The sequence below is a fragment of the Sclerotinia sclerotiorum genome, genomic scaffold (assembly GCF_000146945.2).
Source record: "Sclerotinia sclerotiorum 1980 UF-70 scaffold_9 genomic scaffold, whole genome shotgun sequence".
NCBI classification, from domain to species: domain Eukaryota; kingdom Fungi; phylum Ascomycota; class Leotiomycetes; order Helotiales; family Sclerotiniaceae; genus Sclerotinia; species Sclerotinia sclerotiorum.
In genome coordinates this window covers 1,433,403-1,452,822 of record NW_001820827.1, presented here as the reverse complement: position 1 = coordinate 1,452,822, position 19,420 = coordinate 1,433,403, and the positions used below count along the sequence as shown (strand labels likewise).

The following is a 19,420-nucleotide window of genomic DNA, read 5'->3' as shown; positions in this document are numbered from 1 at the left end:
GCTTGGTATTATAATTGTCATTGATTTTGCAAGCGTCTAATGATATAATATCTCAATTGTTCATATACTTAAATCTTTAAAGAGATTCTCTAATATTCTGCTACACACAATATCAAATGTAAATCCTCCTCAAATGCAAGGCATAACTTCAGCCTTGCATTACCTCAACCCAAGCTAAGATAGCAAAGATTAAGCTTTATCATTTACTTATCACCAAGCTCTGCGAAATCAAACTGAGCAACTCCAAACTTTCTAGAATTCCCATCTTCACATCTCATCGCACATACCACATTTCACAACACACTCCTAATCCTACAATATACCCAATAATCAAAATGGATCTCCCATCCATGGAAGTACCAAACCCCAACATCGTACCCATCATGACTTCAGCAGGTATCAGCGCCGGTAAGTTGATCGATTCTATCCCGCAACAACTTTCCCTCCCCAATAAACAATAAACAGCAAAAAGTGAAGATATCTACATAAGTACTCACACAACAAACCTCACAGATGAAATCGCCCTCTACGACCGACAAATCCGACTATGGGGAGTGCAAGCCCAAGAAAAAATCCGCAATGCCAACATCCTCCTCATAACCATGAAAGCTCTCTCGAACGAAATAGCCAAAAATCTCGTTTTGGCCGGAATCCACTCCTTGACCATTGTCGACCATGCTATCGTCACCGAAGCCGATTTAGGTGCTCAATTCTTCGTCTCCGAATCTGATATCGGTACGAATCGTGCTCAGGCCGCCGCTCCACAGATCAGAAAGTTGAATCCTAGAGTTAATGTTATTGTGGATATGGATGATATTAAAAGTAAGGGACCGGGATATTTTGGCGCTTTTGATGTTGTGATTGCTGCGGATTTGGACCCGGAGAGTTTAAATATTATAAACACGGCCACGAGACTCAATCATAAACCTTTTTATGCGGCGGGGGTTCATGGGTTTTATGGTTTCATTTTCTCGGATTTGATTCAACATGATTATGTGGTGGAGAGAGAAAGAAGCAATAGACCTACACTTCTACAGCCGGAAACGCGCACTAGAAGTGTCATCGATGTCAAGACAAAAAAAGAGAATGGGAAATCCATGGAGGTGGTTACGAAGAGAGAATTCTATTCGACTTGGTTCTTGGCAAGTGATGCGGCAACTTTACCTGCCGAATATCTCAAAAGCAGACGTCGTTTAAAGGCAGTAACTCCAATTCTATCATGTTTACGAGCTTTATGGGAGTTTGTTCAGCTTCAAAATGGTCGTTTGCCTTCAACCAAAGAAGATTTACAACTCTTCACTGTCCTAGCGCATAAAAAGCATACAGCTCTAGGCCTTCCTGTCGAAACTCTACGTTCAGAAGTACTTCGAAGTTTCCTCCAAAATCTAGGCAGTGAAATAGCCCCTGTCACTGCAGTTCTTGGCGGTCAACTTGCACAAGATGTTATCAACGTTCTTGGTCATCGACAACAACCAATTCAGAATATGGTGTTGTTCGACGGAGATATAATGGAAGCACCAATGTACGCTCTACATCCAGAGGGTTCTCTTGGTGAAGCATTGTTGATGTCGGGCAGAAATCCTCTCATGAATGGTCCTATAGTGGCGCAACAGCCGTCATTCCCACTAGACGTAATCGAGCTCTAGATTTCCGGAAAAATGGGAAAGGTCGTCGAATTCATGATTGGTGGAAATGGCGTTATCGTAGGAGTTAAGGACGGGTTACAATTAGATCATGATATCTCATAGTGTGGCAGATAGCCAAGTAAGCTTAATAAATAGCCATATTTCGCTGATCGAATGAGAGGGAATATCTCGTCAGAAATTCCATGGTCGCTGATTGAGGTCGTTCCGTCCTTGCTTTTAGCTACGGGTGCTGTTTCATCTCGTCTCGGTCCAATCTTGGTTCGTAGGCTCATCATCCTCTTCCTCATCTTCATCATCCTCTTCCTCATCTTCATCATCTGATCCATCATCTTCCATCCTGTTCTTCCCATCCATCTCCGCCTCAATATCTCCTTCATCCTCCTGGTCACCCATATCCTCATCCTCACCCTCACTATCCTCATCACTACTCTCCCCCTTCTTCCTCTTTGCTTTCCCAGGCCCCTGTTTAACCCCCTCCCCTTTCCTCACAAAAACATAACTTCTCGCCGGTCTCTCCTCTCCCTTCCACCCACCACCACCCTTCACAACCCCCAATGTCCTCGCATGTCTATACCCCGGATACGCAGATGCCTGAAACTTAAAACTTCTCTCTACTTCTAATCCTGCATGTCGTCCTAAATCCCGGATATTCCATAGCGTGTAGGGTTCGCCCTCAAAAAGTGTCACAATTATTGAGGATCCTTTCTTTGGAGAAAGAGAGGGAATTGAGTTACGGAGGAAGGCTACGAGGAGTTCTGATAAATTGCGCATATTAGTATTTCCCTCAAAACTTCAAAAAAGACCAGCAATTGAAAAAAAAAAGCAGAAACAAACCTTGATTATACCTAACCTGGCGATTAACATCCGTACTCTTGCCTCCCACATGCGGAAAATTAAAAATCACTCTATCCATTATCCCATCCCCACGTCCACTCTTCCCCGTAGTCCAACCACGCATCTTCATCGCATCAACACCATATTTCACAACTCCCCCTCCCTCCTCTATCTCCTTAACATTCTCAGATACCTGCGGATATTTCTCCTCGAGAATAGCTAATGAGGATTCATAGACCGTAGCGGTCAATTTCTCAATATGATGATGTGTTATAAGCGAGCGCGCATATGAGAGATCCCCATCTCCGATAAGAAGAATGGAATCGCTGGGTGAAAAGGGAATTATAGGAGTAACATGTTGAGCTTGTTTGTGCGATTTGGTCTTTGAGGATGTATTGGAGATGGGTTTTTTGGTGTTGGATGGCTTGGATATTCCGCTTGGTTTGGGTTTTCCAGGACCTCGACCTCCTTTGATTTTCTTGGATGAGGATTTTAATCGTTTGTTTTTTCCCATTGTGTATGTTGGTTTTGTGGCTGCGCAATTGGGATGCGATCAGATGCGTGGGAAGAAAGTTTGGCTGGGTCGAGAATTATATTGTGGAGAAGCGGCATGGTGGATAATTGCGGCCGCTTGATGCGCTAGTTGCTGGTTCTATGCTTTGATATCGATGTTCTTGCTTCCTGAAAGCACTCCCGGTGAGCTTTTGATATTTTATATATTGGAAGTACAGAGACGACTACTAAAGAGAAAAAACTATACCCTTTATTAGGTACAGTACATGGATTATATCAAGATGAACACTTTCCAATGCGCATACAGCGCGAATTATACTGGGGAAACGCCGAAAGTTCGTCTCACATCCCACCAAAATAGAATGAACTTTCAATCTATGAATCCAAAATGCATGTCCGTTGGATGCGGCAGCTCACCAAGAGATTGCTCCATCCATTTTTTTTCGGGCAGAAGAGAGACGGAGACTAGGTGTACCAGCCTAGCGGCGCAAATCCATATACCCAGAAATTTTGGGCTGTAGTTCAGTAATCCTACTATTTTGGAAAATCAATGGAGCTTGACCGATCCTGATGAAGCTATCAAATTGGTTAAGTCAATGAATGGTTGAGGTCAATAGCTAAAACGCCCGGATTCGTCTTCCAGTCATTGGATTAGCAGACTTAAAGCTCATGTGGAATGAGAATCAGACTTTAAGGTCTGTTTAGCTGGAAGTAAGCGTCCGAAGTCGATCCAGCTTGTAGTTCGTCGACGTGGTTTGGACCTGTTTTATTCAGACAGAAGGACAAGATCGGCGGCCCATGAGATATTCGTCAACACCTCTACGTTCTTCTGGCATTTGTTTCCGTCGCTCCTATGTACACAACATGTTGCCAATTCAGGTCTAGTACCATGTTTTTGGAACAGAGTGTATCACGAGGTTAACTGCATTACATTCCTTCAAGGTCCAATAAATTATTTCCAAAATATTCCAAGGACGAATAGCGAGACTTCACAGCAGCAGACTGGAACATGGTGATATAGTTGAAGATGCAGAGACTTTGATGGCATGTAGGAAGATGAAGATAGATGATAACGAGGAAATCCATGGATTAAGTGGCCATAATGCTGCAAAAATCCCTCGAATATCCAAGTTTGAGCGAAATCTCCTAAGAGACTAAAAAATGCGCCTAGATCTCAATAATGCCTAGACCCGAAGAAGATTCAAGGAGCTATAGAGACATGGTGAGCACTGATCAAAAAATTCCGAGGATCTCAAAGGACCTAAAGCTAGTTCATTGAATATCATTTGCATCCCAAATCCGAGAACACACCAGCTAGATAGATGAATATCTGCTACTAACGATCTTCCTTCTCCTTCCTTTGATGTTTCTTATCCACTTAGCCTTCCGCTACAACTTGCATTAAAGCTTCGACAAATGCTGTCCTTGAGGCTTCAAATGAGCTCACGGCTCTTATGCTTGGACTAGTGGAATCTCTAATTCTGCCTATTTGTCCTCCCAGGCGCTCTTCTTTAGAGCCAAGTACTTGTATTTTTTCACTGAAAGCCTAATTTGTGGATAAGCGTAACGGCTCTTCAACAGATCGAGATGTGAGGGGGACCTTTTTCTCTATCTCAGATGCCCTGATTTGAATTCCTAGTTTTCTCATCCTGTCAGCGCAGTAAATCATACAGCTTCTATATAAACAACAACTAACCTCGCCCCCGAAGCAAAATCCTTCCGCTCAGCCTGCGCCTCTACTTTCTCCAAAATCGTCAAAGCGTTCTTCATTCCTGAATTCAACGCACGTAGTCTAATCCACCACGTAACGACATTCTATATCTTCCATAACCATCACGCGACATCGTCGCACACCACAGCGCCTTGCAAAGCCCTCGCCAAAATTCCTCCTATCTCCAACTGTATCGCTTTCTAGGTGAAAAGAAAAAGTTTACCAGCTTCTATTCATTTCGTGGACGCCATGCAAAATGACCCCGATCCCAAGTGCTCAACGAGACAGTATTTGCTGTTCTCCATGATAGGGATCTACCTATGATGAAATATATATCTCAGAATAAAGAAGAGCCGAGTGCAGCAAGTTTGAAAAGCCATGAGCTTTCTAAAAGTAGACCGAGTGAAAGTATCCATCGCGTTTTTGAACACTTTTCCTCCGAAGATGCTGCAAACGAATTAATGGTAGAAATCGGTGGGGCTCAGTGTACTCACTGTAGCAATCGAATTATCTCGCTTCCTTCCTAACCTTAAACGTATAGTGCATGGTCAACTTGGGGTAGTTGAAGATACTGAGATTCCAGGAGACTTACAAGGAAAGCTAAGTTTATTGTCTGACAAATACCAGCCAAGATTCTGGGGAACTTTATTCCCGCGCTGAAGAAACGAGCGAGAGCGAGAATGTTGGTTTCTGATAATATCTTCCTGCTCGAGCTCCTGGGACGCTGAGCCCAATATGGGCTCAGAAAGAGAGGTATATACATATTTTAGGCCTGAGAGAGAGAGATGAATATGGTACGGATATTGACCGGACCGGGCTGATAAGATGCAGAGTCGATGATTTTTACATGAAAAGCATTCAGAATGCTTGGGGTCAGGATCGGGTACCAGTGATTGGGAAGAGGTTTTTGAATTGGTTGATTTATAGTTTGGTTCATGTCTTCTGTGATGGCTAATTAGGAGTTGTCGACGATTTGTGTGACGTTGGGGGAACCAGGAGGTTGGTTTGGGTGAGAGAAGTTGGGGGGGGGGGGGGGGGGGCAGTGTTAAAGGATATGTTTTAGTGTTAATGGGCGTTGTTGTATGGGCTTGAAGTTTGCGATATTCTTTAATAAGCGGACAATTTAGATCTTGTGTTGGTACCGGGCCTCTGTTAAACAATGAGATCATCTGTAGATTTCTCGGAGTGAGCTCGATTGATAGACTCCCCATCCATATGAAGCCCATGATGAAAGAAAAGTTAAAACGGTTTTAATATAACCTCTCAAAACGAGCCTCTTTTTCCACGTTGGAAAAAACTTGTCCGATGATCAGGACGAGCTCAACCTTTCTTACAAAATTTATTTTTGCTATTTAAATATACAATCATTTTACATCCATAATATTTACATCCTAATTACTCCATAATCTTCACATCCGCCGCAACCTCAAACTTAGCATCAGTTTTCTGTCTAACCTCCTCAATCTCCACACCCGGCGCCAATTCAGTTAACGTAAGACCACCATTCACTCTATCGACTTCAAATACACACTAAATTTATACATTAGCACGAATCATAATTCATCTATTATACATCTCCAATTGTGTGAGGATATAAGAATGTGTAGGAGAAAAGAAAAGGGGAAATAAAACATACCAAATCAGTAATAATAGTACTAACAACCTTCGCCCCCGTCAACGGTAAACTACAATCCTGAACAATCTTTGAACTTCCATCTTTAGCAACATGTTCCGTAGCCACGACGATTTTCGTTTCGTCAGGATTGGAAACGAGATCCATTGCTCCGCCCATTCCTTTAAAGACCTATTATTTCATCATGTGAGTTTTTGCTTGAGAATATATCAAGTTGGGAAGAAGGAAAGAAGAGATGAAGACTTACTTTTCCGGGGATCATGTAATTGGCTAGATCGCCATTGGCGCCTACTTGTAATGCTCCGAGGACAGATACGTCGATGTGACCACCGCGGATCATGGCGAAGGATTCGGCGCTGTCGAAGGTGGAGGCTCCTGGAATGAGAGTTACGGTTTCTTTGCCGGCGTTGATGATATCGCTTGCGAGTGTTAGTTTGCCAGAATCGTCTAATGAATGATGATGATGATGAAAGACTTACGGATCAACTTCTTCTTCAGTGGGGTATGCACCCATACCCAAGATTCCATTCTCAGATTGAATCCAAACCTTAGTCTCAGGAGACAAGAATGAAGGCGCGAGAGTTGGTAGACCTGTTATTCGTAAATCTCTCAATATTCACCTCACCAAAAGTCCTATATAGATGAAACTTACCAACACCAAGATTGACATAATAACCATTCTTCAATTCCTTCGCCGTTCTCCTGGCAATTCTATCTCTCCTAACATTTGCATCCGATTGACTTGACGCATCTCCCTTCTGACCATCAGGTGCACGAGTTTTCTTCAATTCTAATTTCTTAGCCACAGTCGCCGGAACAATACGATCAATATAAATCCCTGGGAGATGGACATCAGCTGGATCAATCGAGCCGACCGGAACAATATTTTCAGCCTCAACAATAGCCACTTTTGCAGCTTTAGCCATGATGGGTCCGAATGTTCTAGTGGTAAATCTGCTAGCTATTAATACCTATCTGCCCGTCAAATTTCGCGTGGGACGACGTCAACGTACCTGAATTGACAATTTCCAGCTTCGTCGACTTTCCATGCTCGTAGAATTGCAACATCTCCTTTGATGGCTTTTTCCATGGAATAAGTCTTGCCGTCGAATTCTCTAGTTTCTCGAACTTGTCCTTTTTCTAAAACAGTGTTTTCTTTTGATCCGTCGGCTGGGGGACCCAATCTAGTGGGAATACCACCTGTCTGTAGTAAAGTACCTTATAACCCATCAATACACATTCTACCAGAGCCAAAAAAATAAATCACAGGTTTACTACTTACTAACACCAGTAGGAGTATAAAAAGCTGGAATTCCAGCCCCACCAGCCCTTAATCTCTCAGCGATAGTTCCTTGCGGACATAATTCAATAGCGATTTTTCCCTCTAGATATTTCTTCTCTAGAGCTTTATTACTTCCAATAAAACTCAGAATTAATCGATTCACCTGTCCAGATTGCGTCAATGCAGCTAAACCTCCCGGTATAGATGCTCCAGCATTATTCGAAACCGCTGTTAAAGAATGAAGATTTTCTACTCCTCTCCTCTCTAATGCCTCAATAATCGTTTCTAAAATCTCATTAGCATCATTATCCCATTCTCCATCCCAGTGCCCATCACTCAAAACCACAACATGAAAAACATACCAGCAGTACCACACAAGCCAAACCCGGCACTCAAAATCGTCGATCCACTCTTAATATCCGCAACCGCCTCATCAGCACTCTTAAAAACCTTACTCGTACCCCTCACAATCTTCGGTACTTTCCTATCACTTTTGTCATCTCTATATGCGTTTTGGGGTGCTTCGAAAAGTCGCTGATAACTTTGAAAGTGTCGAATGTCTCGTGATTTTTGACCCCACTGGCAGCGTACCGATGACGTTATGCGAAGGCCTGGGAGATGGCTTGTGGTGAGGATACGGCGGGTGAGAGACATATTTACTGATTAGAGAATTATCAAGGGGAATTGAGGGGATTGAGAAGGAATTGAGTGATAGGAATAGGATTTATATATGAATTTGGTCGCTGTTTACGAAGAGAGGCCGGTGATTGTTTTGAAGCCGGAGAGTTAAGCGTCGGCTCTATATTTGAGTCCGATGAAGGGGCAAATAATCGATAAATTTTCGACAACAAAACAGAGTAATGTTTACGTAGAAGAGAGACTATGTAATGATGGGAGATGAAGTATATGTACACATCTTCGAATTCCAATTTGTCGATAACTCTTGTCCTCACGTCCGGTAATGAATATCGGCTTGATGTCACCGGATAATATCTTTTCCACCATCTTTATTTATCTTCACACATCTTGCTACCGAATGCTGTTCCCGATTGCGTCACTGCCCCTGAATTGAATTTTCGCTTCAGAATGTGTTAGAACAAAAAGTGTAGTGTACATAATTAGAGGAAATATATCTATCATGTTTAAAATCTTCCTCAAGGAAGAAGATCTGGAGTCTGCAAAAATGTAATCAATCAAACCCCACATGTCAATATTCCACGAGTCCCAAAATGATGCTCAATAAGATTCTGTAACAAGTAGCGAATACCACCACCAAAGCATGAATGAACCCTTCATTTCATTTTTTGCACACGGAAAGAGTAAGTAAGCATCATGGAGATTGTTGTATTACGTCGAGGTGATGAACAAAACAAAAACAAGAATTAATCAATGGAGGTATTGAACCACACCCGATTTGAACGGATAACCTTTCGATCTGGAGTCGAACGCGCTACCGTTGCGCCAGCGGTCCTATTGATATTCAAATTGTGTGTTCTGTTTAATAATATATACCCTTTATTAAAATTCATTGGGGAAGGTGGGTAAAGAGGGGTTGAGCTGGGGGACAGACCAGCAGAAATGAGGTATCCGCTCCGCAAATTGATGTGGGGCTGGTGGGGGAAAGTGAGTGTTTATGTGGAGGGTTGTTACGGCAATAGATTGAAGAAGTAAATGTGTAAGGAGCTGTAAGGGAAACGGAGGTAATGTGATGCTTTGAGTATTTTTATGATAATATCGTCGTTGTTGTGAGCCATGAACAAACATTGTGTATGTGAAACGGGTGTTTCCGGTCTGCGTGGAGTCATTCCGATTGCGCCCTTCATTTTGTGGGACTCATGGTTCATCAAATATCTTTCCTGGATTTAATAACCAACTGTTTTGTTGCAGTTAGCTTCCTTTTTGCTAAAAATAGTCTGGAAAAATACTTAGGATCCAGAGAATGCTTGAGCTTTTTCATGACAGTAATTGTATCGAGACCGAGCTCCTTCATCAAGCAATCCTAAAAGATTTAGCAGTCGAACGACGGTAGAAAATTGGGATATTCTATGGCCGGCAACTGAGATTTTGATTCCCTCAAATCTCAATCATAATTACTCACCTTCTTTCCTAGTCCTATGCCATGCTCACCCTAAGGTAAATCAGCGATTGATCGTCCTTAAAAAGATCGGAAAATACAAACAGAGCTTGTTCCTTCCATTTCTAAAGCCCTGTCGAGCATATCATAAACGCATTTTTTGACAGCAGCTGTCTCTTCCGGATCCTTCGGGTTATACATTACAGCTTGGTGAAAATTCCCATCCCCTACATGGCCGAGAACAGTAGAAAAAAGTCCCAGTTTTCCAGATTCTTGTTTCGAAATATCTATAGAACTATTAGTGTGGCAATTAAGCCTCGGCAGACTTAAAACTTACCTATAATTTCTGCTAACCTCGACGTTGGTACAGCACAATCTGTACTCCAAATCTCGGTACCAGGTCGGCGTTGTGCTAGCATGGCCCATAGAGCTTCTTTCCTTGCTGACCACAGAACAATTTTATCTTTCTCTGTTCGCGCAAATTGAAACTCCCCGCCTTTCCACTGCTTTGCTATACTCTGAACACGGTGTATATGGTCTTTGATGGCTTGCTCAGTTCCAGAAAATCTTTCTTCATCAGTACGAAATCAAAGAGAAATTTAATCAGGGAAATTACTTGAAGAATAATGTCGGTTGTTCTTCCCACATTTTTCCACTAGTACCGCCGTTCTTATTGATGACTTGCATCTGTACTTCATCCATAATTTCCATGGCTGCTAAAGGAATTCCTGTTCTGATGATCTTCGACGCGGCTGTTGCAGCATCAGCAACAGAAGGGAATGTGACAACTGCGACACTAGTTGCATCAGGAACTACAGCCAGCTTAAGAGTGATTTCAGTAATGAGGCCTAAAGTCCCTTCAGCTCCGACGAAAAGAGAAGTCAAATTGTATCCTGCGGAGGTTTTTCTTCAATTTGATTAGAACAAATGGTGTTCGCATATAATTTTCAGGATTGGAGAAATACCGTGGCCTTCTTCGAGTTTTTATCACTGTACCATCAGCCAGAACCACGGTCAGATTGATGACCCAGTCTTTCATTGTGCCATATCTCATGGCATTCGTACCACTAAAATATGTGAGAATACTAAAAGTTTGTGAATGGTGAGTGAGAATACCTGCAATTCGTTGAGACCATTCCTCCAATATGAGCCTAGTATTAAATTTAGAATATGATTTCAACAAGTTAGTACATGCATTCTTTTGAGTAACATACAGTTGGGCTGGGGTCCAATGGGAGGAAAAGTCCAGTGTCCTTGATCTGCTCATTAAGGTTCACCCAATTCACGGCTGGCTGTACAACAATATCCATACTTCCTGAGGGTTAGTATTGCTCCGGAGACCTACACTAGGATAAGGTCAACACTTACTCGTCCGGATGAAATTCAACAACTTTATCCATGTTCGCAAAGTCGATACTCAACCCTGAACATGGAGCGGAAATGTGACCCTCCACACTTGAGCCCGCTCCAAATGGTACTATTTAAAACATGTGAGTTTTCAACCCACATGATCGAGCACGAGAACTTACTCATCGGCACTTTATAGTTGGAGCAAATTTTTGCGATTTTGACAACATCATCAGTGTCTTTCGGATACACAACCGCTACAGGTCTATTTTCTGAGTTCGAAGTTGACCATTCTGAATAAGAATGTCGCAATAGCTCATCTTCATCATAACTAATTGATTCGTCTCCTAGCTCATTGGCGATTTCCTGAATTGCCTGTTTTGACACCTCAGTTTTAGTGATGATCACGTGAAACCGATCCTTCCCCGAAAGCTTACCTGAAGCATGACAGCTGGCTCTGCATACTTTATACGAGAGCCAAAGAGATTTGTCTCGGGGTTTTTTTGATATGATATGTAAACATATCCAAGAGACAGTGATGTAGCTGCAGATGCGAGAGAACATAACAACAAAGTTGACTTGCTGAAAGAACGCGGGGGAACTGTTCCAACCTGGGAAGAGAGAATCGAAGTTGAGACAAATCGTCTTCGCAGCATTGAAGACCTACTGTATAGCCTACCAGCTAGGCTTTGACGCAATGGCGAGGATGTAATGGTCATCATATTTGCAGACACAGCGTGCTTGCTGGGCGGGGAAATATATGGTAGAAGGCGATTTATGACGACTTCTTCATTAACCAGAGATTTAAATGTGCCCAAATTCGTCATCTTACCAAGTACACAAACGTAACATTTTAATTCTGATAATTGTATGGAGTAATAATAAGAAGATAGATATTATGTGGTCCTAAATGCATCAATCGGACATCGGAGACTTTGAGAGAGGAAGCACTTCGCAATTTCGCACTAATGCACCCCAATTTTGACAGGGTTTTCGGTTATTCCTCGGCTATGATTGAGTGGCATTGATCTGCGGTGAAAAACTACTTCCCTCACTAATTAACCTCCCATTAATACCCCGCTAACCCCCTTCACAATCTGCAAATCAAGGCTCTATCGTCCTCTTATGCCCGTGTACCGCTAATTCATTGGTGTTTGAGTACAAGAAGGAATTCAACAAATTATGTATTAGCCTAGAAGTTTCTGGGTTAATCAGGCAAGAGTATGTGTACCAAAAGGTGCTTTTACTATCTGTAGCTTTGGTACATACTTTCTTACCTCTCTAGTCACCTCGAGATCTACAAAGTGATACCCAGAACGAATATATACAAGCGTTTGATCTATCTTAGATATGCCATAGTCCAAAGTGTATGAAGCTATCCAGAGTCATTGAATAGGCTAGTCTGTCCAGTTGAGGCAAGTGTGGGAGACTATTTTCCATGGTGTGAGACTACCAGTAGTAAAAACGTCACGTTAAAATCTGAAAGCAATCTGTGCTCAAACTATGGTTTATGATCTTTTCAACCTTGAAATATAAAGACATCCTTCACTTCATTATCTTTTTCCATCTATTTTCAAATGTAAAACACAGCAATTCTGATTCATTCACTTCTAAATCACAATATATTTCATCATATTCTTCCTGATATCGATCCACATTAATCCCAATCGGATTTTTTTATCAGTCATTTCAAAATCATGTCTAGCCATGTCACTACTATGTTTTCGGGGGTTAAGAAACTTCCCCTACGCAGGAAACCAACATTAAACGGATGTCATCGTCGGCAAAGCGTATCGTCCAGTCTTGAAAGCGCTCTTGATATTTCCATGATAGAGAAGTTGCCAGCAGAAGTCTGGATCCAAATCTTAGACCAACTACCAATTTCATCAGCGGCTGCTGCTTGGATTTGTTCCAAAAATATCCGAGGGAAAATGAAAGATAGATATTTGAGGCTACTGACCAACCGGTCCAATGAAATGATACGCTTCTTGAAGCCTATGGCTAATGATTTGCCAAATAATATTGCTTGTAAAGCTTGCATCAAACTTCACTGTATGGATAATGCATTATCGTTACAAATCGGCTATAGAAGTGTTGAACCTTCTGACAGATCAAATATGAAAGAGTTCGATAGATTTATGTTTGAAACCTAGGATGATCTTTACAAAGACATTATTAACAATCCTCATCGCTTAATGAACAAGTACAATAGGAGGAGGCGTAGCAAACACTCGGAGGGAGAACTGCCGGAGGAAGAACTGCCGGAGGAAGACGTGCTGGAGGAATTCCTGCGGGAGTTGAAGGAGGAGGAGTTGGAGGAAGAGCCCGAATATCGAAGCAACGCATACCTTGGATGGGACTTCAATACCGCTATTTGGGAAATGGCCATGAAACGATACAATTTAGGACAAGAATCTACCAGCTTGCTTAACATCATGTCGGATATTACCTCAAATCATGAATATACATTTGCACTTGAATGACAACAACCCCGGGCAGATTACACCATAGCCTACGGCTTCATGATTCAACGTGTGCAAAGGATCGCCATTGTGGACCCCAAGTTACCTTCTTTCCGAAACCGGGTATGCTTTGATATTTGCCAGAATTGGGATTGGTTGGGCAACGAAGAAGGAGCTCATATCAAGAATAGATGGAAAGACGAGAGAACAGGACTAAGCGCTGGGGAAACTATTCAAATTGAGGGCGATTCTGGACTATGGCGATGCACACGATGCTGGATGGAATTCCAAATCAACGTCGAAAAGTCTGACAACATCACAGTCATGACAATCACGCGGTGGAAAAATTTGGGCATGAAGCCAGACAAGCATGACGAAGATTTCAAAAGACATCTAGGGCTTCCAGGCCAATCTCAGACTCAGACCCAGATACAAAGGCATGAAGAACAGGTTTCGGCAAATCTCTCCGAAAATACGATGGAATTTCAAAAAGAGGCAACTGGCTTAGCAGACCTGTCTCCTTTATCGAAAGTTTTTACCAACGTGGGCGAGTTAGTATCGTCGCCAAGTTATAGAAGGTATTTGAAGAACACGAGGAGAAGTACAGTGTCAATTTAAAGAGGTTTGTGTGATTGAATGGAATTGATTTATTTGTTTTTTAATTTATGGGATGCAAGGGACCTCGTGTAGAATAACTGGATAGCTATTTAGGCAACAATAGCTCGAAAGAATTTCGTTCGGTTGATACTAGGAAAAGTATCACTTTATCTATTATGGCGATTGGCGGGGTCTGGAGAATTTCGTTCTGGTAAAGAAGGATGTGCTCTGCGGGTCCCCACCAGGGGGGTATGCTTTTCTGCGTTACAGAGGTGTATACACTTAGCTACAATGATATATCTCAACAGTCTCCAAACGTTTGTTTTTTGCCATTGACCTTTGAAGAAGTAAACAGGCTATTTATGGACAGATGTATAGCAGTCGATTTAAGATATGGAAAGAAAACTCGATTTTGGGTAGTTGAAAGATCATCTATTGGAGGGTTGTAAGGCTTGCGAATTACTGAATTTTTCGGTTCGATAGATATTGAGAGGGCTCGGCAGAAGAGGAAAGCAGGGCTTATATCTTATGAATTGGAATGACTGAGCGACAGGCTCTTCAGGCGGCTAGAGATCGACACACTTGGGTTCCTGTGTTGGGATGGACTGTGCAGTGAGGGATCAATGCCTAATATATGTACATCTTTCTCGTTTAGCCTCGGCATGTTCATATCATAATGCTGAAATCCCCTAATGTGAGAACCATATAGATAGAATGAATCCAATTCCATAAACGAAATCCCATAGTTCCTGCCGGATAATAAGATTAAAAAGGTCCCTTTAAGCTGACATTACCTGAGTTCGCTATCATGTCTCCCTGATTCTTACAGTAAATAAAAATTAAATAAATTTTCTATGTTTAGTTGTCCTCGATTATATATAATTATTATTTAACCTTATATAAAATCATAGGAGAATAAAACAAAAACATTAATAAAACATTAATCTTCGGATTTGTTATGAGGTTTGCCGTCTAGATCACATGGAAGCGCTTTAGGCTCTCGAGGTGGTTTATAACTAGGCGTCAAGCAGGGACTTAAGTAATAACAATAATGATATGCAATTCGTGACTAATAGTAGAATATACTAAATGATTGATCTTGAGCACGAAACTCTATACAAAGGAAATCCATCTAGATTATATAGACCTTCGTACCAATGATTACTCAGTAGGATCAATGCGGCTCAGTACTGAGCTCACTGATCCTTACTGAGCCAGTCACGTGATATTGATTTCATGTGAGGGTTTCCTGTTACTCGGCGTAACACTTATGCGTCTTTAAACTCTTCATATATAGACCTTTTATGACTTCAAAATCGCGTGAACTCTGTACCAGTACTACGGGAGCTCAGAGCTGCTATTTACAGATCCGCACGGGAATAATGGGTGAATAATCCTACCTTTTGGCCGGAGGACCATTTTCTATTTTGGATAGAGATTGAAAAGCCATACCGAAAATCCGAACTAACAGACTTTAACAGTTTTCTCTTGGAGTTAGCACTTATCCCGGACAGAAAGATTTGTCAAGAGGCATTGGAAAGTAGATTGAAAGAATCTACCTTGGTCCTTGTACATGGATGAAAACTTAATTTGGAGCTCACTGGCTATAGCTTCTTCAAGCCGGCTAGAAACTGCATCGCGCCGTGGTTCTGCAATTCCACAGTAGACTTAAAGTTCTTAAACTCAAGATAAGCACTTTCAACATGACTGTATCATCTTCAGTGTTTTGCTAGATTCATGAGCGAAATGTCCGAGTATTCCACCACTAGGATGCGACTTAAACACCTCTCAAAGCTAACAGCATTTTAATTCAAAGTTAAAGCATCATATTCAACAGGTGATTGCGCGAGAAGTCTCTACATGTTTACAAATGAGTGAAATTGTTCATGCATTGGAAACCTCAGTGTCCAAATATCCAGGATCTGAGCTAGATACTAAAAAGTCTCGATTATGTATTCAGCTTTGAAGCTGTTCCAGAATTTGAGCATCACGGTCAAGACTTATCGAAATTTCGACCTGAGTATGCGATTAGGACCCTGGCACTGGCAGGCAAACAAAGGAGAAAGTTTGATCAAGAGACAACTATTGTCTATGCCGAAGCTATATTCTCTAGAAGGTGCAATGGGAGAATTGGAGACGTTATTAGTCTATTTATGGGAATGGGAAGGGTGCTTCAGCCTGGCAGCTGGCTCCTAATATTTTGCTCTCATATAATGAAGAATTTGGATCATGCGATCCACAATCAGGAATTTTAGCGGAAGAGAAGCTATTCTGTATACTTAGTAGGAAATAAGTATTCGTGGCACTGAGGTTACCGATAGGGATATGTATTCATGGTAGAACAGAAGTTCAGAATACACATAAGCTCATCACGAAACCAAGCGAGCATCAGAAAAGCAAAGAAAATTAATCGATATTAATGCCTGCGAATATCTCATTTCAACCAAACTTAGTAAGAGAACTTCAAATTACCTCCATCGTCATCCAATCCCCTTCTTCTCGAAGATAAAACCTGCCAACCATAAAACATGCTATGCTATGTTATACCATGCACGCTAATGAAATAATATTTAAGCTCAAAGAGGCGAAGAAAGAAAGTAAGAAAGCAAGTGAGCAAAACCACCAGAAAATATTCCACCTCATCTCCATTTCTTCCACCAAAGTCAAGCAAAATTAAGAACTACTCGCACGACCAATATCTCTTTCCTCCACAAGCTCAAATGTTCTTTTCACATTCAAACCCTCTCCATTCTCCTTCGCTGCTCCATATCCATCATCCATACTCTCCTTCTCCAACCTCTTCCTTTCTCTTTCTCTATAAGCTCTAGTTCCTGGTTTTGGAGATGCAAGAATGTCGTCTTGATCATATTTCTCCTCTTTTCCGTGATTATTTATAGCCGCATTTTGATTTCCAGATACAATTAAACCTGCATTTGAACCTTTATGTAAAGTTACATCATGAGTATTATTTACCGAGGACCAGATTTGCGTTGTTAATGTTGCTGCATTGTTCGTATTTGCAAAGTGCTCATCAGGTGTGGTACTTTTCTCATGTGTGGTACTTTTCTCATGTGCGGTACTGAGAGGCTGTTGCTTCTTAGAGTGTGAGGCAGAATTCGATTTCGAATGATGTGGTAAAGAACATAAACCCTCAGATGCCTTTCCATGAGTAGGAAAGGCATGTAGAGGAAGTGGATTCAAATTCGTTCTAAACATTCCCCACATACCCCTAGAAGTAGGTGGAGGCGCCGTAATTTTCCTAGCACCAGTCGCTTCAGGAACATGCGAGTATACATTATTCGGGGAAAGAGTTCGTGGAAAAGGTGAAATGACATCTTGACCCGCACATGTAGGAGCTGATGAGGAGAATGAAATGTCGTGATCGATGATACTTGGCGTGTCTGTGGCTTTAGATGTTATGTACGTGGTGGAATTGGAATTGTAGATAGTTGCGTTGCGGGAGTTGTAGGTTGAGTTTGTGGTGGTGGAGGTAGAGATTTGGGTTTGGTGGGATGGTTTATGGGTTGAAATGTGAGTTCTTAGGTGATGTTAGAATCAATACTCGAAATAAGATACACATAACTTGAAGAAAATAAAAAAGAAGAAGCAGACTTACATATCATCACCCAAAGTAGTAGTCGTCCCCACACTATGTTTTCTACTCTTCTCCTCCTGACCCTCAAAATAATTCACCGTCCTACTGATCAAATCGAATTTTCCCTTCCAACTCCCTACTGTACCCGTACCACTCAATCCGCTCCTACTATCCCTCTTCATCTTCTCAATCCTCCTCTCATGCAACGTCATCCTCAATCTGGGCCAAAATCTCGCAAATCCCAATCTAATCGCGCCTCTCCTATAGACCTCTACTCCCTCACTATTACACCCCCAAAACACAACAATCATAAAGGCAAGTGACACCCAATTCCACGCATCATATTCCATACCCGCTGGTGCATCCTCGAGGCGCCAAAAGACGATGAAATGCCAAAACAGTGGATCGTGGACTTGAGACCAGGAATATGCATGAAGGGGCCAGCTGACGTTGAGATAGAAGTACCATAGTACAACGGGAAAATAAACACCTAAAACTATGAGGGACATAGAGAAGAGTTTGAAGAAGCGTCGAGGACTGAGGCCTGAGCTTGAGGAGGACAATGTACTGGCGAAGTTTGAACGGTGACGACGGAGCCGGTAGATTACTAGGACTTTTGTTTTTGTTAGCTTATTTTCCTTTTTACTCACCATTGAAGGTACTTCCATGGAAAGCAAGAAGGAGTATGGAAATGAAAATACACACCCGAAAAGTAGAAATTAAAACAAGCAAAAATCGGCGGCCAAATATGACAAATAACAATACTCATCCAACTCAAATCCGTCGCATCCACACACCCATAAATGGTCATAACCGTATACCTATTCAACTGAATCGTGTAATGAAGCGCTATTTGCAGTACAGGAATTGTAAAACAAAATGCACAGTCTTTCATCATTCTTCTTCTCTTCATCGCTGTCGATTCATGCATACATGCATTATCCGTATCGACAGCTCGGGCTAGAAACATGCTGATGCAACATGTTGTTGAGGTCATTGCTGTGTAGAGAGCTTGACGGATGAGAACTTGAATATCGCAGAGGATATGGCCGGACCAGCGGTTGGAGAGAGAATCCGTGGGCCATATTAGGGTGTTTGTGGCGACGAAGAGGAGAGATATGATGTTTATTATAACGAGCGAGCAGGCGGCGATATTGTTGACGCGGTAGAGGAGACGGAAGGGGACAAGGAGGAGGAATATGAAGATTATAGAGAAAATCGGGAGAGTGATTGCATTGGCGGAGACGGGATAGTTTATTCCTGGAGGATCGGGCCCCGTGGATATGATGTTAGACTCAAGAGACATGATGTTAATGAGCAATATCTTTTGAAAGTACTGGATAAAGTAGAGGAAATATCAGGAAATGAGAAGTAGATAACTGAGTATCTCCTATCACAGAATGGAAATAGTCTCAATATGGAAAAGTAAGACCGAACATGGGTACGCGGAAATAAATGAGGTGAAATGATATGAAGTTAAGTAGAAACGAGAGGAGCTGATTCAACAAAGAGTCGTTCTATTTCGATGGATGAGGTACGAAGGCATGGGGAGATTTCCACGAAGTTTGTTTGTGATGGTAATATCGTTGTTCAATCAATACTCAGGAAATACTTTGAAGAAAAGGCAATGTTTTCGTTACTTTGAAGATACTTATGAATCTCGTAACCATCGTCTCTTCAATAGAGATATGTAATTTCTATTGAAAAAATCGACAACCTTACTAGC

The 19,420-nt window shown here is 41.8% G+C and overlaps 7 protein-coding genes and 1 non-coding gene across 8 annotated transcripts; 2 read left to right on the top strand and 6 right to left on the bottom strand.

The window, feature by feature from the left end:
- Positions 1 to 335: 335 nt before the first annotated feature.
- Positions 336 to 1,629, top strand: SS1G_07470 (hypothetical protein; the record flags this gene model as incomplete). Its single annotated transcript, XM_001591973.1, has 3 exons — positions 336 to 408; positions 514 to 1,522; positions 1,614 to 1,629. 3 exons carry the CDS (start codon positions 336 to 338, stop codon positions 1,627 to 1,629), a joined length of 1,098 nt encoding a protein of 365 aa, XP_001592023.1.
- A 251-nt stretch (positions 1,630 to 1,880) lies between these two features.
- SS1G_07469 (hypothetical protein) lies at positions 1,881 to 2,994 on the bottom strand (the record flags this gene model as incomplete). The annotated part of the gene is made up of 2 exons (XM_001591972.1): positions 1,881 to 2,401; positions 2,481 to 2,994. The coding sequence occupies 2 exons, from the start codon at positions 2,992 to 2,994 to the stop codon at positions 1,881 to 1,883; spliced, it is 1,035 nt and encodes a 344-aa protein (XP_001592022.1).
- Positions 2,995 to 4,371: 1,377 nt separating this feature from the next.
- SS1G_07468 (predicted protein) lies at positions 4,372 to 5,467 on the bottom strand (the record flags this gene model as incomplete). Its single annotated transcript, XM_001591971.1, has 5 exons — positions 4,372 to 4,539; positions 4,594 to 4,642; positions 4,690 to 4,808; positions 4,848 to 4,904; positions 5,297 to 5,467. The coding sequence occupies 5 exons, from the start codon at positions 5,465 to 5,467 to the stop codon at positions 4,372 to 4,374; spliced, it is 564 nt and encodes a 187-aa protein (XP_001592021.1).
- Positions 5,468 to 6,099: 632 nt separating this feature from the next.
- SS1G_07467 (hypothetical protein) lies at positions 6,100 to 8,273 on the bottom strand (the record flags this gene model as incomplete). Its single annotated transcript, XM_001591970.1, has 8 exons — positions 6,100 to 6,234; positions 6,341 to 6,508; positions 6,585 to 6,756; positions 6,817 to 6,928; positions 6,990 to 7,279; positions 7,351 to 7,541; positions 7,624 to 7,904; positions 7,982 to 8,273. The coding sequence occupies 8 exons, from the start codon at positions 8,271 to 8,273 to the stop codon at positions 6,100 to 6,102; spliced, it is 1,641 nt and encodes a 546-aa protein (XP_001592020.1).
- Positions 8,274 to 9,018: 745 nt separating this feature from the next.
- On the bottom strand, positions 9,019 to 9,090 carry SS1G_14640. The gene has a single exon. It is a non-coding gene; the product is annotated as a tRNA-Trp (tRNA).
- Positions 9,091 to 9,462: 372 nt separating this feature from the next.
- SS1G_07466 (hypothetical protein) lies at positions 9,463 to 11,486 on the bottom strand (the record flags this gene model as incomplete). Its single annotated transcript, XM_001591969.1, has 9 exons — positions 9,463 to 9,492; positions 9,718 to 9,747; positions 9,799 to 9,980; positions 10,031 to 10,260; positions 10,310 to 10,586; positions 10,971 to 11,008; positions 11,062 to 11,170; positions 11,223 to 11,415; positions 11,478 to 11,486. 9 exons carry the CDS (start codon positions 11,484 to 11,486, stop codon positions 9,463 to 9,465), a joined length of 1,098 nt encoding a protein of 365 aa, XP_001592019.1.
- Positions 11,487 to 13,235: 1,749 nt separating this feature from the next.
- SS1G_07465 (predicted protein) lies at positions 13,236 to 13,523 on the top strand (the record flags this gene model as incomplete). Its single annotated transcript, XM_001591968.1, has 1 exon — positions 13,236 to 13,523. The coding sequence occupies one exon, from the start codon at positions 13,236 to 13,238 to the stop codon at positions 13,521 to 13,523; it is 288 nt and encodes a 95-aa protein (XP_001592018.1).
- Positions 13,524 to 16,772: 3,249 nt separating this feature from the next.
- Positions 16,773 to 19,000, bottom strand: SS1G_07464 (hypothetical protein; the record flags this gene model as incomplete). Its single annotated transcript, XM_001591967.1, has 3 exons — positions 16,773 to 17,637; positions 17,716 to 18,301; positions 18,628 to 19,000. The coding sequence occupies 3 exons, from the start codon at positions 18,998 to 19,000 to the stop codon at positions 16,773 to 16,775; spliced, it is 1,824 nt and encodes a 607-aa protein (XP_001592017.1).
- Positions 19,001 to 19,420: the final 420 nt, after the last annotated feature.